Here is a 20,456-nt window from a genome sequence, read left to right on the forward strand (position 1 = left end):
AGTGATTCTCAAACCCAGTATTTTATTCAAACTCTCTTGAGACGTTTTACTAACCTCATTCCCCATTTTTGGCCTGTAAGACACTTTAGAATTTCCTAACAGTGTTTACTATTGTTTAGAAATTTGCAAGGACTCCTTTCCCACAAAGGTCACCAGCAGTTAATAATTTGGTCTGCAATGCTATTGTTCCCTTTTGGTACTACCAGACTTAGACCTGCACCATTCGTGATGTAAATTCTATCTCTAGCAAGATAACTACCATCTGTATTTCTCTTAAAACAAGGTCAGGTTAGCAAATCATATAAAAGCTTTGCTTATTTGTTTTTGAGGAAAAAGACAAGCTTCCTAAGCTTAAATTTATAGGTATTAAAAAATAAAAGGCAAAAAAGCCACAAGACACAATAAAGGAATTGTTGGGTATTTATTAGCATATGCAATATAGTACATACATTTAAAGTGTGTGAGGACTGTAATACTATAGAATATTATGCTGAATATTATATTGATATAATTTAATGTGTTTTTTATACACTGATCAAACTATGTAAAATATAAATGCATGTGGAACCACCCTACAAGGATATATAGATAGATAGTGTTCCCTAGTGTATCTCTCTGAAGGTCTGAAAATTGCATCTCTCTTTATTTTTAAACCACCCCTCAATATTGTCACATTTGCTTTGCAGCTGATACAAACATCATATGTGTCTGAGGGTAGAGGAGGAAGTGGGGTGAAGATGGTGAAGAGCAAGACCACCAGCTCTTGAATGAGAATGTTGGTATCACTGCTCCTGGTTTCCTTTGCTGCCTTGTTTTTCCTATGAGAGACTAAAATTGTCTTGAATGGCAGAGAACTGCTGTCTTCTCTAACATCCAGTACCACCCTACTGCTGGACACAAACTCCGTGCCTATTGAATACTTACTGAATTACTATTCAATGAATACATTTTGAGTGTCATTGCATAATTTTTCATTTCATAAACAACAACATCCTTATCCATTTTAGATACAATGTAGATTTGTGGGGTTTTCATTTGAAAGTGAGAGAGAGAGAGCAAGAGAGATAATATCCATGATTGGCGCTCTGTGTCACCAACACCATTGCAAGAAACAATGCTTTATAATAAATATGTACTTTGAGATGAGTGGTTTGGAAATGTTTGTTTGGGATGTGATTCATGTGTGTGTTCTTGGATTTATGGGACAAAATTCCCAGCAGCGTTAAGGTGAGGCTATTCAGAATCTTCTTAGGTCCAATCATTCTGGCTTTTAGAAACCAGTCCTCACCCTAGATCTACAGGTGTTACTGCTTTTGTAGCTTTGCCAGAAGGCTGACAGCAAGAGGCGAGCTGCCGCACTTGACACATCCAGATCACCAGTCCCCAAGCTGGAGAGAGGGGAGGAGGGGTAGAATAAACACTGAAAGAATAAATCTTCCCCCTGCCTCACACATCTGTTTGATAAGAAAAGCTTCAGCTATTGGCAAGCAGTGGTGTTTTGTGAGGGCATCGTAGAATCAAAGGCTCCTATTTCAAGGAAATATTCTTTCTGTAGCACAAACATGATGAAGGGGAATGCTTTGTGATTTCAGATTTTCATTATTTATAAAAGGAAAGCCAATAGAGCCAGGCCTGCAGGAGCCAAGCCAAACAGACTTCAGAGGTCTTCTGGCTCTCGAGTCTAAGAGAATATTATAACTGGACTGTTTATTTGCCATGTTTCATATTTGTTTTCTTCTTAGAGGAGGAAATAGAGATTTGTCTTCCTTTTAGAATAGCTGGTTTTAGCGATATGGATTTGGTTCATTCTAATCCAGTCATCCTGTCCATCCAGGTACCGGAGCTGCTCCTGTTCTTACAGATATTCGGGGCTGCCCCAAACTCTGGGGTCTGCCCCTATAGGGAGATTCTAGTGGAGAAACTACCAGAAGGAGGTGACAGTTCAATGACATCAATGTCTTAAGTACCTTATGATATCACTTATATGTAGAATCTAAAAAACAAGAAAAACGGACAAACAAAATAGAAACAGACTCATAGATTCAGAGCTAGAGGGGAGGGAGCTTGGGGGGCTGGATGGAAAGGTGAAGGGATTGAGAAGTACCGATCGAAAGTTACAGAAGAGTCATGGCCATGTAAAGCACAACACGGGGAATATAGTCAACGATCCTGTGAAAATTATGTGTGGTGCCAGGTGGGTGCTACAAACATGGAAGGGAACACTTTGTGACTTATATGATTGTCTATCCACTGTGCTGTACACCTGAAACATACAAAATAGCATTGAATGCAAACTATAATAATAAAAGACACTTGTGCTGAGAATATGGAACGACACGTGCATCAGGAGCAGAGCCTTCCATTGATGGTGGGTCTTGGCATGGCTGCATCTGGTACAGGAGAGGTAACTCATGGTCCAGGGAATCAAAAAAGAGAGAGGATGCAATGGCAGTATTTTCATTGAGCAATTTTCAGAACTTTTGAAAGCTATAGTGCTTATAACTTTTTTGGTGCAATTCCCATCCATTCATCCAACATTTGGTGAGAACCAACTTTGTGACAATTAGTGCTCAGAGTTAATAATGCAGAGATAATAATTAATAACAATAATAAAAGCTAATATAATCACGTATTTTCTGTGATCCTTGTTTTGTACTTATTATTGACTTCATTTTATAATCTTTATATGTAGATAGCATTATCAGACCCATTTACAGATGAGGATATTGAGGTTTTGAGAGATGGGAAGGTATTATTTCATACATCAAATATTTATTGAGCATCTTTTATGTACCAGTCACTGTGCCTTAGTTGGGGGTATGGTAGAGAGTAAAAAAATCCATTCTTATTCTCATGGAGTTTAAATTCTAGTGAGAGGAGAGAGACCATATGCAAACAAGCAATTGAATAAATGAAACTTAAAGCTAGTGATATATATCATAAAGAAAATAAAACTTGATCATGTGATAGACTGATAGGCAGCCAGGGAGGGTGGGATGACTTAATACTTTAGATACAGAAAGATTTACTTAAGAAGGTGACATCCAAAGCTGAGACTTGAACAAAAAGGTGCCAGTCATGTAAACATCTAAGGGCAGAACATTGCCAGCAGGAGGGCCAGCAAGGACAGGGCCATGTTGAAAAGAACTTAGTGTGTTTGAGAAGCAGAAAGAAGCCTGGTGCAGCTGGGGTCCAGCAAGCGAAGGGACAGTGATCCATCCTGAGCAGCCGGACCCTGGGCCATGCGCTACTAAAGACTCCTGGAAGTCCAACTTCCTCTGAACTCATTGAGCATCTTGGGGCAGGGAATGCAGGCAGAACCAGACAGCCTGCTGGGGAAACCAGCTCATTCTGTTTCCTCCTAGATAAAGCACAGTTCTCTCTTAAGTCTAGACTTGTATTTTCATTCTTGGGCTGTCCAGGCCCTTTGGAGGTTGAGACAGAGGAAAATACCAGTAGAAACATGGCTTTCTTCTGGTTCTCTCCCAGATGTTTCACCAATAGACATGTCCCTTTAGAGTTCCTCTCTAGGGTCTACTAACATAGCTAAGGCCAACATTGCAGGCAAAGTGTGCCATTTTCTCCCTAATCTTCGCCACATTTCTTTCACGGACGCCCCCTTTCATTTTTCTTATGTGGTCATCCTGGCTTCATCCTTTCTTCTGACTCACTGCATCTGGTAGAGTGGTCATTATGAATCTGGAGATGCAGACGTTTGAGAGATCCTCACATGATCCATGTGCACATTAATATTTTAAAAGTATATGCTTAGTGATCACCTGTGTTTGGAGCTTTGTTCTTGCTCTTTAGCTTTGATTATTAATTGTCTCTAGAGGATCTTAACTGAGTTCAGGACTGGGCTACTGTTTTATGAAAAGGTATCACACATAGTTTATTATAGAATTTATCACACTTTAGGATAATGGTGGTTTTTCTTGCCTATTTCTCTCCACTATGATATGAACTCCACAATGGCAGAGCCTGGATGGGTCTTGTGTACTATTTTAATTCCATATCCCTGACCCATTGCATGCATATAATATATGCTCACTAAACATCTACCAAACGCTAACCCTACAGAGAAGGAGGTGAGGCAGAAGAAATACCGCAGGAAGGAACCCGCCTTCCCTTATTCCCTTACTGGACAAGTACAGTTACCCCAGCCTCCTTCCTCCCCTCTTCTCAGTCACGCACATGTGCTCCATCACGGTGTCTCACACACAACAGGTGCCCGATTTATTTAAAAACGTGTGCTTAGCCCTAGCCGGTTGGCTCAGTGGTAGAGCGTCGGCCTGGCGTGCAGGAGTCCCGTGTTCGAATCCCGGCCAGGGCACACAGGAGAAGCGCCCATCTGCTTCTCCACCCCTCCCCCTCTCCTTCCTCTCTGTCTCTCTCTTCCCCTCCCGCAGCCAGGCTCCATTGGAGCAAAGATGGCCCGGGCGCTGGGGATGGCTCCTTGGCCTCTGCCCCAGGCGCTAGAGTGGCTCTGGTCGTGGCAGAGCGACGCCCCGGAGGGGCAGAGCATCGCCCCCTGGTGGGCAGAGCGTCGCCCCCTGGTGGGCGTGCGGGTGGATCTCAGTCGGGCGCATGTGGGAGTCTGTGGGACTGTCTCTCCCAGTTTTCAGCTTCAGAAAAATACAAAAAAAACAACAACAACAAAAAAAAAACACACAACTATGAGGATTTGGAGTCTTCTTTAAAAAAAACAAACAAAAAACAAAAAACAAAACCGTGTGCCACACAGGAGCTTCTGGAGCAGAGATGGAGATGGGTGAATAAAAGGCACCCCTCTGGATGGCATCATGTTAGCTTGAAAGATGTACCTTTAGAACTTGTCAGAACAAATGGAAGACATTTTGAAGTAAATAACAAGAGATTAGTAAACACAAGTGCCAGGGTCACATATTCGGTTGGGTTTCCAGCAAGTGCAGATGCAGCGCTTTGTGTGGTCATTTTCGGTCACTGTGGGTATTTAGACCGGCCTTGGGGGTCGACGGCGCCAGGACTGTGTGTGAGAGGTACGGCAGGCACATGGAGCATGTGGCTTGCAGGTGGAGGGGCCGGCTCAGGGGTGCCATCTCCACCCCTGGGAATTACTGCATCAGTCTGTATGGTTCCCATGGGCACAAGCTTTCTCAGCCTCATTACTACAGACACTGGGGGCCAGCTGATTTGCTGGCGGAGCTGCTGGCAGCTTCTGGGATGTTGGGCAGCAGCCCTAGTTTCTACCCACTAGATGCCAGTAACCCTTAGTGATAATAACACAGGCTATGTCAGCATCATGTCCAACACCCCTGGGTCGGAACCACCACGGGTTAGGTACCGCTGCTCGAGGGAAGCAGCTGAGTCTGTTGCTCTTCCTAACTGCCTGGCAGATATTGATGAGCAACCGGTTTTCCCCTCAAATCTTCCTATTTCGGAAACAGATTCTTCCCAGTTCCAGAATCTTTTGAGTGTTCTGGAAGCTGTGCTCCTCAGTGTCGTGCTGCCGAGCTTGGAAGGCCACGATGCTGTTGTCACTGGCTTAGCAGGGCAGGTGCGCAACCTGGGATTCCAGGTGACCATGCTGGGCAGGGTCCCCGTGGGTGACACGCGCAGAGGAGGAGAATGCATAGCCAGCTGGGTTAGACAGTGATTTAAACTACTCACTGTCGGCTTAGCCATTGGTCTGGGAGACGCACCTCGCAAGTCTAAGGCAGTCGTGATGAGTACTGAGCTTCTCTATTCCTGGGAGGCATCAGTGTAATAGTGTCTCTCCAGTTTAGCCTCTGAAATCCTGATTAAAGACTTCAGAAAGCAGCCTGCTCCCCTTCCGCTTCCCTCCCCTGAGATGGGCGCAGGGGTAGGTTTTGCACCCACTGAGAGACACAGACTCCCCCAAGGAGAAATCACAGCACAGCTGTTTGGATTTTTCCTTCACAAAAGGGTTAATCTCAGTGTTCTGTGTGAGAGATAGGGTTTCATTTAATATTTGAGAATGCATTTTCTGTATGTTTGTTTTGGCAGGTGAAGTATGCATAGTAAATTACAAGTGTGTAATTTATAATGACCTGTTCAATTCCGGAAGAGTTTTGGCTTGTGATACTTATCACCCATTATGACACAAAGTTTCTCGTATTGTCCACAAAGACCTGGTCATGCGCTGGACACTGAGGCAAGATTACGTGCCAGTAATAAGGTTTGGTCTTTCTCTCCAGAAACATCCAAAGAGTTGGTTACTCAGTGGGGTCAACAACAATTAATGAGATCAATTGTATATTGTCACATAAGAACTAAGTAATTAATTTTTAATGTTTTTTTTTCTACCAGATTGAGCACTGGGTACTTACAATTAGAGCAAAGTGGTTGATTTTCAAACCAAATAAAAGTTATTGGATAGGTCATTTCAAAGAGAACTTGTAAGTCCAAAACCAGTAGCTCTTAACACTGTGACCCAAGATTAAAGTTCTCCATAGGATGTCAGAGACACTCAATTGGGCTGTGTTTTCCCAAGGAGATAGGAGATTTAGCTACTCAAAGCGGTGATTGGTAAGGTGGGAAAGTAAGTAAATGTTTTTCTTAAAAAGTGACTTGAGTCTGACCAGGCGGTGGCACAGTGGATAGAGTGTTGGCTTGGGACACTGAGGATCCAGGTTTGAAACCCTGAGGTCGCCAGCTTGATTGCAAGCCCGACCCCTCGATAAGAGGTGCCATAGACCAGAGGGACGCGGATTCGGAGGGAGGGAAGACACCAGGAGTGAAACGTCGCTTTGCCACAGAGAAGAACATGGGGGTGGGTCATAAAGAAGACTAGGCTGAAGACTCCCATAAAGGGAAGACAGGAAGGTCAACACTCTGGGACAATGCCTCTTCCTGTGGAAAGTGAAGACAGTATGTCACCTGTCCGTCTTCCCCCCTAGAATAGGAGCCTCAAGTGAAACCTACCCTTTAGTCTCCTTTTGGTTCATGGGTAGAAGGTACCTGTGCTCCCCACTCCTCTGGCCTTGGCCCTATTATCACAAAAGGTACCGAGGTATCAAATATGCAGGAAACCTGTTACCAAAATGCAGGAGTCTTAAAAACCTCAGACTGGTGCCAAATCACAGTGACAGAGAGGCGAGGAGAGGGGAGCTTGGTGTGCTATACATGAGCAAGTGGCGCTCGATGGAGGCAGGAAGGGCAGGCCTTATTTTGATGGAGTCAGAGTCTGAATTCTTAGGTCAGGATATAGATTTTAGAACTGCACACTCACGTGCATGTCAAGCCCTAGCCTACTGGGCCCCTTCGTTCTGCAGGTTCACAGATAAAATTGACTAGATTCAATTTCTTTGATGTTTATTAAACCCATAATTTTGTAGACTTTGAAATGGAACTATAGCCAAACCAAGAAACTAACCAGAAGTCCCTCCCAAAGTGATTTTATCATTCACACTGGAAAGATTCTGAATGCAGGAGCGTTAGCCCTTGGTGCACATCGCAAATCAACTTCCTTAACAAGGCAGTGATGTTGAATGCTTTTTCAAAACAGTACAAAATGGGGTAATTTTTATTGTTATTTGCTAAATCATAGAGAAATAATGGGTACAATTCTTGTCTTTAAGAAACACTTACAAACCCAACTCCTCAATTTCAATCATTGCTTCCCATGCCCTGCCTTTTATGTGAGCTTGCTCAGCCAGCCCAGTGTGTATCTGTCTAGGTAATGTTTTCCCAGAACAAGTGAATAAATGTTTCTGATGAGTTATATCACTGTGAGAAAATAACCGTCATTTAAGTCGTATATGCTATCCTTTCATGGAACTTTTGTGAACATGGTTTTATGTGATCCTTGTAAGAAACAGATGTGGACAGTATTTTAAGAAACTCACAGACCAGAAGCCAGAATGGTGATCGACCTGATGACCCTCTGGTGTTAAACTGGGAGTGTGATCGAGCTTGAGTTTGAGCCTCGTCACCCGGCAGCCTCTTCAAAGCTGCTCCAACGCACTGCACCACATAATTTACTTCCCTCCGAAGGCCAAACTGCATGAGAATACATCACGGTGTTGACCAAGGCTGTGTTCTCATTTAAGGCGGAGGCTCCTCTTGCTAGCTTGCTGGTTGTTTGCAGAATGTAGTTCCTTGAGTTGTAGAACTGTGGCCCTCCGCCACTGGAGGCTGCACATTGTTCATCGTGCTGGGGGAAAACTTGTCTCCTTCCAGCTTGGGTCCAGGGCCTGGCGGTCTGCCAATTAACTGACAGTTCTGAACGAAATGAAAAGTCAAGAAAAGATTGCTTTTTTTGCCGACATTAGGTCTGTTTTTTCTCCCAGAATGCATAGTTTTGTATCTATTGATGATTTAATTTTCCCTCTCTAATACTGCTTGCTCCTGGTGCGTCATTCTGCCCCAAAATGCTGCACACGCCCCGCAGGGTCACGCAGCTCAGAGCAGGTACTGGCGTGGGGGGCATCATGCCTTCTCCTTCTGACCATTATGTTAGCTGTTTGTAATTTTTATTTTTGACTCTACCTTATTTTTCCCTTAATAACATATTTTTCTTAAATGTCAACAAATAATTAAATCTAGAAACTATAACGTCCTGTTACAGGATTTTCAAAATTGATGAATTTTCTGGGCTTTAAAAAACCATATGATAGAATGGTGAAACTAAAGTCATTTTAAAAACAAAGACCCACTCGCTTCTGAAAAAGGAAACTTAGTCATATTTAATTTCCCTTGTCTTGCTTCCAATGATGTCCGCAGTTACTCTCACCCACTTTTTTCTCACGTACCTGGAAATTAAATTAAAAATAATTTCATATAGAGTAGCTCTTATTTTGAGTGTTCATTCATTTATTTATACCTATTTTAATCCTAGATTATTTAATAATAACCCTTCTTAAAACACGCCTTTGTATTTCTTTCTCTAAACATACTTTTTCTGTATATTCAGCAATAGTACGTACAGATTGTCTAATTTTTCAATTTGTATTAGCAATTGACTGAATAACAACTGTTAAATCAATATGCAACAATTTCAATCCCCATTAAAATTTGCTGTTGCCTTAGCCAAAAAAACAGTGTTGCATATTTAGAAAGTGCTGACATTTTCTCCCTGTGCCATCTACTAAAGATAACTGTATCAGACAGTTCCAGATTAAACTAAACATGACATTTCCGTATTTTTGGGTTATTTTACATTGCTTGAAAAAAAAAAAAAAAAAAAATATATATATATATATATATATATATATATATATATATATATATATATAATTCTGAGGACTTATCTGTTCCAAATCTTAAAGGTTACAATTTGCAAGGCATCAAAGTATTTTTCAAAATATTTCCTCTCACCTGCCATGGTGCCTGAAATCCACACTCTTATGATTTCTACAGGCCATTTAATGGTAAACATAGATATAGAGATATAGAGATTTACATATAAAGATACAGATACAGGTTAACATAGTTATAGAATATAGACAAAGGGAAATACTGCATTACTGAAAAAAAATTGCTTCAAATAGCTTATTAGAATTAACAAGACAGGTAATAGCAAATGTTGGAGAGGCTGTGGAGAAAAAGGAACCCTCATACACTGTTGGTGGGAATGTAAAGTAGTACACCAGAAAGTATGGTGGTTCCTCAAAAAACTGAAAATAGAACTACCTTATGACTCAGCAATCCCTCTACTGGGTATATACCCCAAAAACTCAGAAACATTGATACATAAAGACACATGCAGCCCCATGTTCATTGCAGCATTGTTCACAGTGGCCAGAACATGGAAACAACCAAAAGCCCGTCAATAGATGACTGGATAAAGAAGATGTGGCACATATACACTATGGAATACTACTCAGCCATAAGAAATGATGACATCGGATCATTTACAGCAAAATGGTGGGATCTTGATAACATTATACAAAGTGAAATAAGTAAATCAGAAAAAAACAGGAACTGCATTATTCCATACATAGGTGGGACATAAAAGTGAGACTAAGAGACATTGATAAGAGTGTGGTGGTTACAGGGGGAGGGGGGAGAGGGAGAGGGAAAGGGGGAGGGGGAGGGGCACAAAGAAAACTAGATAGAAGGTGACAGAGGACAATCTGATTTTGGGTGATGGGTATGCAACATAATTGAATGACAAGATAACCTGGACATGTTATCTTTGAATATATGTATCCTGATTTATTGATGTTGCCCCATTAAAAAAATAAAATAAAATAAAATAAAATAAAGAAAGGCCCAGTTAGTGTGTGTGTGTGAAGTTATACATAGATAAGAAGTAGTTTGATGTCATAACTCTGTAAATTACCATAAACAAGAAGCTTCCTTAGGAACACCTTAAAAGTGGCTAGATGTAACATTTCAGCAGATTAACATAAAAAGGGCTCCCTGCGAGGAACTCCCTGAAAAGGTGGTTTGAGGTGATAATCCTGTAGATTGACACCTGTTAGAAAACCTTGGCCAGAAAAGGTACTAAAGCTAAGCCCCCCCCCTCCTCCTGCTGCTGAGGTAGTCGCCCAGACTCCAACGTTAACGTGGATTGTCACTGCACCACTCTGACCAAAAACAGCTGAGAGGAGCACACCAACGGGCCCCCCTTAAACTGTTCCCAGGCACGCCAAAAGGATTTGTGAGTAATAAACTGCCTGTGTGGTTCTTGCAACTAAAAAAAAAAAAATAGCTTATCAGAAAGAAGTCATGTGGTGACAGATGATAAGCTTAGAGGGCTCTATTTGTGCACACGCATGTGTGTGTGAGTGCATGCATGCATGTGTGTGCATGTGTGTGTATTGGTGAGCATGTGTGTGTGCATGGGTGAGTGCATGCATGTGTGTATGGGTGAGTGTGTGCATGTGTGTGCATGCTTGTGTGTATGGGTGAATGCATGCACGTGTGTGCATGCATGTGTATATGGGTAAGTGCATGAGTGTATGTGCATGTGTGTATGAGTACATGCATGCATGTGTGTATGAGTGAGTACATGCATGTGTGTATAAATGGGCTCATGTGTGTGTGCATGCATGTGTATATGGGTGAGTGCATGAATGTGTGTATGGGTGAGTGTGTGTGTGCATGTATATATGGGTGAGTATGTGTGTGTGCATGTCTGTGTGTATGGGTTAGTGTGTGCATGTGTACACATGTGTGTATACACATGTGTGTTTGGGTGGGAGGAGCAGAGACTAGGAAAAGGTGTACCTTATGGAATGTAGATCAAGAGTCGGGCAACAAGGTCTAAGGAAGCATGAGGAACATCTGCCCTTTCTAATGTGTGAAAAGTCCAGGATATGTTTATTTTGATTTTACCTAGTTAGTAGGTCATGTCCAAGAATTAAAGGAGGCTTTAAAAAATAAAATTAAAACTTGAAATCATTTTTCTTTATTGGGTCCAGTATTTTAAATGGCACTCTGTATTATACAGGCAAATCAAACATATGTCCATCGCTGCATTTCTGGAGTTTTGATATTTGTAACTGCCAAAAATAAATAAATAGGTTGTCCTTGCTCTTCCTAGGAAAACATTTTTTCAAATTTGGAAGTGAACTCCAAAAAGGGCTTCTACTGTTGAGAGAAACTACCTATGAGGAAAATGGCTTCTTGGTTAATTTTTGGATGCTTTCAGTTTGTGTTACTTGCAACCTTATCTAAGTTGACAGTTGCCTGTATGCAGGGTCAGGAATGATGTGAAATATATCAGCATTGAACTGTCCTCTTGCCTTATTTCTCTTTGTTCTACCTTGTGACCTTTTGTGCTTTCCAAAGTATATGAGGTAACAGTTCTTACACTGATCACCTACCTGTGAAAAAGCCTTCTTTATTCATTGAAACAAGCCAGGGTCAACATTACACACAAAGTATTTGGGAACAGTTGGGTCCCCATAAATGTTATTTTTGAATGGTCACTATATGGAAAAACAATCCCAATGAATACATTAAATTTTTCTATGGAAGTAGAAGATGGTCATTTGAACTTAAAAACATTGATCAGAAGAAATTTTTCTTTATCACTTTACAACCAATTTGCTCTGTGTGCTATACTAGGCTATGAAAAGAACCTTCCTAAGACACAAGGCCGAGATTGGGAGATGTTGCTATGTACCTCGTTTGGCTCATTTGAGGGAGAGATACAGATACTGCAAGAGGGGAAGAAGCTGGGGAGGACAAAGCACTGAGAGGTAACCATGTTATACCTTGTTATTCTTCTAGGGTCTCATGACTCCTTCAGCTTCTACATTGACGAAGCCTCGCCCGTCGGGCCTGAACAGCCAGAAACTGTCCAGAATTTTGTGTCTGTTTTTGGAACTGTGGCCAAAAAGCTGATGCGGAAATGGTTAGCCACGCAAACGATGAACTTTACTGGTCAGCTAGGGGCTGGGATCCGTTATTTTGATCTTCGAATTTCCACCAAGCCCAGAGACCCCGACAATGAACTTTACTTTGCTCATGGTTTGTTCAGTGCCAAAGTCAATGAGGGCCTGGAGGAGATCAATGCATTCCTCACGGATCACCGGAAGGAGGTAGTGTTCTTGGACTTCAACCATTTTTACGGGATGCAGAAATATCACCACGAAAAATTGGTCCAAATGCTGAAAGACATCTATGGAAATAAAATGTGCCCAGCGATTTTTGCACAGGAAGTCAGCCTGAAGTACCTGTGGGAGAAGGACTACCAGGTGCTGGTCTTCTACCACAGTCCTGTGGCTCTGGAAGTGCCCTTCCTCTGGCCAGGGCAGATGATGCCAGCACCCTGGGCCAATACCACAGACCCGGAAAAACTCATTCAGTTTCTTCAAGCATCCATCACTGAGAGAAGAAAGAAGGGCTCGTTTTTCATATCTCAGGTGGTGCTGACCCCCAAAGCTAGCACAGTGGTCAAAGGGGTGGCCAGTGGCCTCAGAGAAACAATCACAGAGAGGTGAGTGTCCTTACAGTACTGTGGGGGGGAGGGAAGGGTGTAAATAATTTAACTCAAATGCATAGAGCTAGTAAGTGATAGAGCTAAAATCCATACCATGTTTTATTGGTCTCTGAGGGCCACCATAACAAAGTCCCACAGGCCGGTGGCTCACTACAAAAGGTATCTACTGTCTGTGAGTTTCAGAGGCCAGAATTCTGAAACCAAGGTGTCAGCAGGGTTGGTTCCTTCTGAGGGCTGTAAGGGACAATCTCTTCCATGCCTCCTCCTACTTGCTGGTGACAGCTGGCCGTCCTTGGCATTCCTTGGCTTGCAGGTGCCTTGCTTTGATCTCTGCCTTCATTTTCACATGGCTGTCTTCCTGTGTGTCTCTGTCTTTTCTTATAAGGACACCAGTCACTGGAGTAGGGTTTACTCTGAGGCTCTCATCTGAACTGGCTTCCATTTGCAAACACCCTACTTCCACATAAGGTCACACTTAAAAAGTAGGGGAAATTAGCTCTTCCATATATGTTAGTAGGACACAGATCGACCCATGGCCCCCTGTGTTTTTTACTTTATATCCAGTTCTATTTTCCTAGCACACCTTTCTTGTTAGTGTAGCACTTCATAGATTACTAAGCCCCTTCACTACTGTTTGCAGGTCTTTTTACATTCTTAATTACATTGAATCTCCATAACTACCCTGGGAAATAGATACTGTCTTACTGATAAAAACTGAGGTTCAGAGAAACAATAGGTTTTGCATAAGCTTACTTGGACAATGAATGATAAAACAAAGTTCTAACCTTGTTTTCCTCAAGCCATATTCTGTGCCTTTACACTAGACTAGACCATAATGCAAGGATCAGCCTCCAGAGAGTGGACGTTCCACTGGTCAAGTTCAGCCATGCCTGTAGAGTACAATTTGAACAATCACTGAAGATCTCTGTGGCTGTTTCCCATGAGAGTGATCAAACATGTAGGATTGTACATATTATTTATTCTTCTGACTTACAGTATTAAGTAATGAAAACAACGTCTGAAGATGAAATACAAGTTCTATCAGAGGTTATATCTTTAACTTTGATAATTTGAATTATGGTAAGTGGACAAACTACAAATGTTTTGCTTGGACTCAAGGACATTTTAGGGAAAGACAAGAAGATGAGGAGAAAAGATCTGCAGGTGAAAACAGTACGTGTGGACTGAAGCCTAGCATGTCGAGTGGGCAGTCATAGGAGATGAGGCTTGTGAGGGGTGGAGTCGAAGCACACTTGCAAGACAGCTTTTAGCCAGGCTACAGGGGACTCGGCCCGGTGAGCCATGGGAGGGTGGAGGGAGGGTAACTTACCAGGCCTGCCTTCTAGATAGACAGCTGGCACAGCATGGAGGGTGGACGGAGTGAAGAGATGCTTAGAACTGTTTCAGCAAGGTAATGCAAGCGACACTGAGATAGGGAGCACTCGGGGCACGGCGCGAACAGCGAATTCCAGGATGATGCAGGAACTGTTAAGCCATGTGGTGTGAATGGGAGGATAGATATAAGAACAAGGATTCTTCTTGAGGAGTAGCAGAGGTGATAGAGACACTCACAAAGGTAGGAAACAAAGACCTGGGGACTTGGGGAGGAATTGGAGAAATAAAATCAAGGTCATACTAAATTTAAAGTGCTCATATGGCATTCGGGTGATGCAGCCAATTGATCATAGGAATATAGGTTAACTCATTTGGCGATTATTGAAATATTTTTGGCAGTCAAAGTCACAAGGTATTGGGAGTGAAAAGTTACAAAACCGTAACTTCCTTCTGGTTTTAGATATTATCTGGGATCTCCCTGTTTCTTAAGATTTATATTAGCCCCCCCCCCCAATCCATCATTGTACTCCCTTTGCAAGTACAAGACCTTCCCTGAGATCTCTTACATTGTTACGGTCTGAGCTCTTGCTGCGTCCAGATTGCATGTGTCATTTCACGGGTTGATTGGCCCACGTGGCCTGTCAGTATTCCACTCTGTATAACTTGAGACACGCCACTTGCTTCTTACTCAGTTTCCACACTGGTTTTAAAATTTTACTGAGGATCTGAGGATACAGGGGAGGTTTTACCATCATAACAATGCAGATAACTTAAAATTGAGTTTTAGAGGTGTCTCTAATTACAAACCAGGCTTAGTCTATCTCCCCTGACCACATCTATATTACTTCCTTTTTTTTTTTAACATGAGAGAGAGAGACAGACAGACAGGCAGGGAGAGAGATGAGAAGCGTCAATTCTTCGTTGCAGCACCTTAATTGTTCATTGATTGCTTTTTCGTATGTGCCTTGACCGGGGAGCTCCAGCTAAGCCAGTGAAGCCAATGACCTTTGGGCTCAAGCCAGCGACCACGGGGTCATGTCTATGATCCCACGCTCAAGCCAGCGATCCTGCACTCAAGCTGGTGAGCCTGTGCTTAAGCCAGAGACCTCAGGATTTCAAACCTGGGTCCTTAGCATCCCAAGCCAATGCTCTATCCAGTGTGCCACCTCCTGGTCAGGCAGCTCTATGACTGTGGAGCCCAGCTTAGATTCTTCTACCTCTGCTCCTTTTCCTTTCCTCATCTCTGTTTTCCTCCTACCGTCATATTGCCTTGTAGACTGTACACTACACCCTTCTCTGCATTATTATATCAAACTAGTCACCTCTTTCCTAGCCCTGAGCCTTCACTCAGCTAGTCTCATCAAAGTATTCAGCAGAATAAGAAGGATTTTAGCACCACCCTTTAATAAAGTTCATTGTTCTGTGGCAACTAACAACTTACCATCTCTCTTATATATTTAAAAATGAGGGAGTTATATTATCTATGCAGAAAAATGTGTTGTTTCCAACTTTACCCCATGGAGCCCCCAGATTTTGAGGAATCCCTGAGGGTCCACTGGAGGTGGGGAAGAGGCAGGCGGCATGGCGGGCAGCCCGCGCTGGCTTCCTCTGTTCTCTTTATGCCTGGACTGAATGAAAGCAGCTTCATTTCTAACTTGTTCCGACTGGGCACGACAGGAGTCTTCCCCTGAGCCTCCAGCTTGACCTTCTGTAGTTCTGTGCTTAGAAAAAAATGCATTTTCATACAAGATGCCTGCTTTGTCCTTGGCCAAGAGCCATACCCCGAGTTTTCCTGTGCAGGGAACAGCCTTTGGGAAGCTAAGAAGAGAAATCTACTCAAGGAATAAACGACTTTCACCTCTCTCTCTTACGGCCTTTCACACAGTTTAGGACTTCCGGCAGGTTGTAAGTTGAACTGCCATTTGGTTCCTTGTGCTCTAGTACGGTGTTATTAAAGTAAGATTTCGGGAAGCGGAGGAGATCAAATAAATTAGGAAAGTGCTGAAAGTGATTTTTTTTACTATATTTACACGTCTCTCCCAAGAGATTCACAAGGCACATTAGCATATAAAAAGCACTGACATGTATTTTAGTGGTGAATCTTGCTTAAAGTCAACTAATACAGTGTTTTCTAAGCACTTAATTTCTTTTTCAGACCACACTTTTTCAAGGCCATGAAATTGATTTTTAAAAACTGTCTTCTGCCATCTGCTCTAATTCAAAACTTTTTACTTGCCTCTGGCTTTTATATCTGGAACAGTAGAGCTGTGTCGTTGAGAGGAGATGGAGAAGCGAGTAACAAAAGAGTTGAGAAAGCAGAAACAAAAGCCCTGTGTTTGCAAATGTGTCTAAACATGGCCATGATGCTTGTGCTAAAAGCATTCTTGAATGGCGTTTTGTCTCAGAACTAGAAAGACCTCTTTTTAAACCAACTGCATCTGAGTAAGGGGCTAACATGAAGCTTGGAGGTTTCATGTTGTCTTATTTTTACATATTCCTCCTTGCCAGAGGAGGTCTATAGGAAAAGGTTATTGTCAGCTGTTGTGTGGTGCCTTACCTAGGTAACTTACTTACCTCTGAAACAGCCAGTGAAAGAGCGATTGACTTCCCTGGTGAAGAAGCCCATTGAAGTCTGTCTGCCATCTTCCTCTTGAGGTTTGCCACACAGCTGCTCATTGAGAAATGCTATGTTCACACCAAGAAAAGTAATGAGACTCTCTTTGCCACTGAAGGAGAAGTCACTAGGCAATAATGGAGACCTTTCTGGACCTTAAAGTGTTTTCATCTGCAAAATTGGGAGTTTGAATTATTGCTTATCTCCACAGTCTTTTTAAGTTCCCCATTTCTACAGTTCTAAGATCCTACATTTGACCAGTTTCTCTATAAATGTTTTTAACGGTGTCTAACATTTAGGTTAACAAAAGTCTGAGCACGTGTGTTTAGGAAATCGTGTTTGAAGGTGTGGGTGGCTCTCGGAAACAAGATTTAGGTCGGATATTGCTTTCAATCTGACCATTGGTTCCAAACACTGCTGATGTGTCATCTACATTTTAGTGATGCCAAAGACACAGATTTCTTATTTCTTAAAGACTTATTTTTAATTTAGTTTTCAAACACCAGCTTTTGCACCTCACCCCCACGGAATTCGCACATTCTTAAAAAGAAGGTGTGCAGCTTGAGTCAAGTCATTCTTTAATTTGTAAAAATTTATTAAATTACAGGTTTTCTTTTTTTTTTAGTTTAAAAACTTTTGCCAGACCACCTGTCAGGATGTTGAAGGAACAGTGCATCTTTGCAAGTACATTGATGTTGAGTGGATTCAGTACGATATTTATACAGGCCAACAATTTAGATGATAATGGCAATGCCGACCACAATCAGGTATGCGACGCACTCTCTAGATTTTCAGCACTATGCTAACTGTTTTGATTGATTTAGATTTTATTTATTAATGTTTATTGGAGAGAGAGAGAGAGAGAGAGAGAGAGAGAGAGAGAGAGAGAAAAGAGATAGAGCAGGGGGAGGAGCAGGAAGCATCAACTCCCATATGTGCCTTGACCAGGCAAGCCTGGGATTGCGAACCGACGACCTCAGCATTCGATACTTTATCCACTGTGCCACCACAGGTCAGGCTACATGTTAATTGGTTTAATAGTCACATCATTTCCCCCAAGTAGGATTGCTTTCCCATTATAAAGGAGAGAATAGAGCCTTAGGAAGTTAAGCAATGTACCCGGATGACACAGTTCAGAAAAGGTGGGTTCACGATTGAAATTCAGGCTGCTCCATTTTTGTTTATTCCTAAAGCAAGCCTGTTTGGATGCCTGCTCTTTCCAAGACACTGTACTCAATTGTACTGCCCTGTGTGACCTCAGATATGGGGTCTTATGTCCCTGTCCAGTTCCCCTCTATCTGTGAGAATCCAAAGTGGGGACTGAAAATGATTTCTCCCCTCATTATATGACTACATCTAGATAAAATTGTCAGCGTATTCAGGTAGAAGTTTTAATTTTGCATGTGTATGTCCATCAGCTCCCATGAGTAGGGCTCTGTGTTAACTGCTATGGACATATTAACGTAAGGAAGGTGCCATTGTTCTCATTGAGCATCAAGGAGGCCTGAAAAGACCACATCGTGTATGACCTAGTACAAATTGGAAAACATAGTAGAATTTAAGACCAAGGCCTGTGGTGGTCTAAGGGGAGAGATACCTGGAAAGGTTTTGGCTAACTTTGAAGAAAGGACAGGATTGTGATAGGCAAAAATGGTGGGCAGGGACTTTCTCAGCATGAAATGACAGCAAGAGAAAAATATGGAGGCAGGAAGGCTTGAGGAACAAAGTCAGGGTTGGGCCGGAGCAGAGTGAGATGTAAAGGAACACAAGAGATGAGCCCAGGAAAGGCAAAGGGGAGGATTATGCAGGACATTAAGTGTCTCTCGGGGACTTTAAGCTTGATCACATATGTATTAGGAAGACATTGAGGGGATAAAACAGCCCTGGGCCTCAGGGAATGGAACTGAACAGACTATATCGGTCAAATAAGGATAGAAGCTACTGAAGGTAACTCACCACTTCAAGGTTGGCAATAAAGTGAGATGTCAGCCAGTGGTTGGGAGGAGAGACAGGGAAAGATGTAGACATTTCAGCACCACGGACAGCGCTGCCCGTTGGAGCCCAGGGGACACCCTCCACTGAGTCATTCTGCGTGAATGACATCCCTTGAAGCTGGACAATGTGTAGCCCAGCCCATTTACTCTCGTGATTACACTCACTGCCTGGGAGGCAAGGCAGAATTTGCAGGATGTGAGTGGTTGCTAATAATCACCAATATTACCTAGCTGGGGGAAGGAAGGCAACCTCCATTGTTGAGCTCACAGTGTGTGCCAAGCCCTGTGCTTTATGGGAACTGTATTTATTTAATCCTCCCCGCTGTCTTACAAGGTAGGTATTATTATATCCATTAGAGGTGAAAAAACGAGACTGAAAATGTCTAGTACTTTGCTCAAAAATCCCATGTTAATTTAGCAAAGCCAACATTATAATTTGGGTTTGTTTGACTTCACGTCTCATGCTTACTCTTGCAAATTAAGTAAAATTCACATTTCTTAGATGTGGGTACATGAAATACATTATTTGTCATCTTTGAGGGCAGAGTCATTCTAGGGGTTTGGGACAGTAAGTATGCCGGAGGGGGGGTGAGCAAGGCTGTGAGAACCACAGGTCTGAAGTGTGTGGCTTTGTCTCAAGAGAGCACACCATGGTCGAAGCTGGCATGGGGCAGCATTGCCGCGGAATGACGGAAAGGGAAGGAGGAGCAAGTAAACTTAGAGGTGAGCGGGTTTGATTCTCCTTCCTGTGTGCTTCCTGCCTATTTCACTGTTTTCTATTTGGTAAGGCTACTGGACCAGAGGAATGCTATGTGACTGCCCAAGTCACAGAGCTAACTGGCAGCAAAAATGAAAGTAAAATCCAGGTCTCCTGACCTGAAGGCAGAATTCTGTCCTCCACACCTCAGAGAGGGACGACAGAGGACAGACCAAGGTGGGCCCGAGAACATCAGGTGCAGGGACCAACCTGGAAGGTGAGCCGCTACCTGGGGCCTGACTGAGGTCAGAGGTTGGGCATGGATTTTGTGCAGGGCCCACCTGCCCTGGGCTCTGTCTCTTCCTGCCTCACCTACACAGTTAGCTGTATTTTATCATCTAATCAGGACACATCCCAGCTCACACCAACACCCGAAACAACACTCTGCTGCCCAATTACCTGTCATTGCCTGGACCCAGCAGGTATGGGGCTGGCCTCTGGGAAGTTGTTTACCTGCCGCATCAGTCATCCCAGCAGCCGTGGGGCCAAGAGAAACCTCACTGGTAGCTGGGTGGAAGGCAGCTACAGGATGACATGAGGAAGCACCAGTCTCCATGAAGAGCAGTTTGCCTCTGTCCCCCAGGCCCTGTCACCAAGTAAGTCAGCACACTACAGCAGCTGATGGTGGACCAGTCTAGTCATGGACAGGGATGGAGCTGTCCCCTTGGGCTCCATGTGCCTATATCTAGAGAGAGAATATCAAGAAGACCGTGGAACACCAGCATTAGAATAATCATTACTTTCAAGGTGCCTACATCAAAAGATTTTTTCTTCGACATGTATTTATTGGAGGCCCCTATTATTCAATAGGTGTTACTTTCAGTTTGCAATTTAAAACACTGAAGATCAGAAGGGCTAATC

The 20,456-nt window shown here is 42.9% G+C and overlaps 1 protein-coding gene and 1 non-coding gene across 3 annotated transcripts in view; both read left to right on the top strand.

Moving 5' to 3' along the window:
- Positions 1-20,456, top strand: part of PLCXD3 (phosphatidylinositol specific phospholipase C X domain containing 3) — a 175,859-nt gene that overhangs the window by 87,815 nt on the left and 67,588 nt on the right. For both annotated transcript variants that reach the window (XM_066378593.1, XM_066378584.1), the window contains exon 2: positions 12,184-12,892. In XM_066378593.1, the coding sequence (XP_066234690.1) occupies positions 12,184-12,892 (709 nt within the window). The remainder of the gene's footprint in view (positions 1-12,183; positions 12,893-20,456) is intronic.
- On the top strand, positions 6,378-6,504 carry LOC136389843 (small nucleolar RNA SNORA25). Its single transcript, XR_010748404.1, has one exon. It is a non-coding gene; the product is annotated as a small nucleolar RNA SNORA25 (small nucleolar RNA).

This window comes from Saccopteryx leptura, chromosome 1 (genome assembly GCF_036850995.1).
Source record: "Saccopteryx leptura isolate mSacLep1 chromosome 1, mSacLep1_pri_phased_curated, whole genome shotgun sequence".
Taxonomy (NCBI): domain Eukaryota; kingdom Metazoa; phylum Chordata; class Mammalia; order Chiroptera; family Emballonuridae; genus Saccopteryx; species Saccopteryx leptura.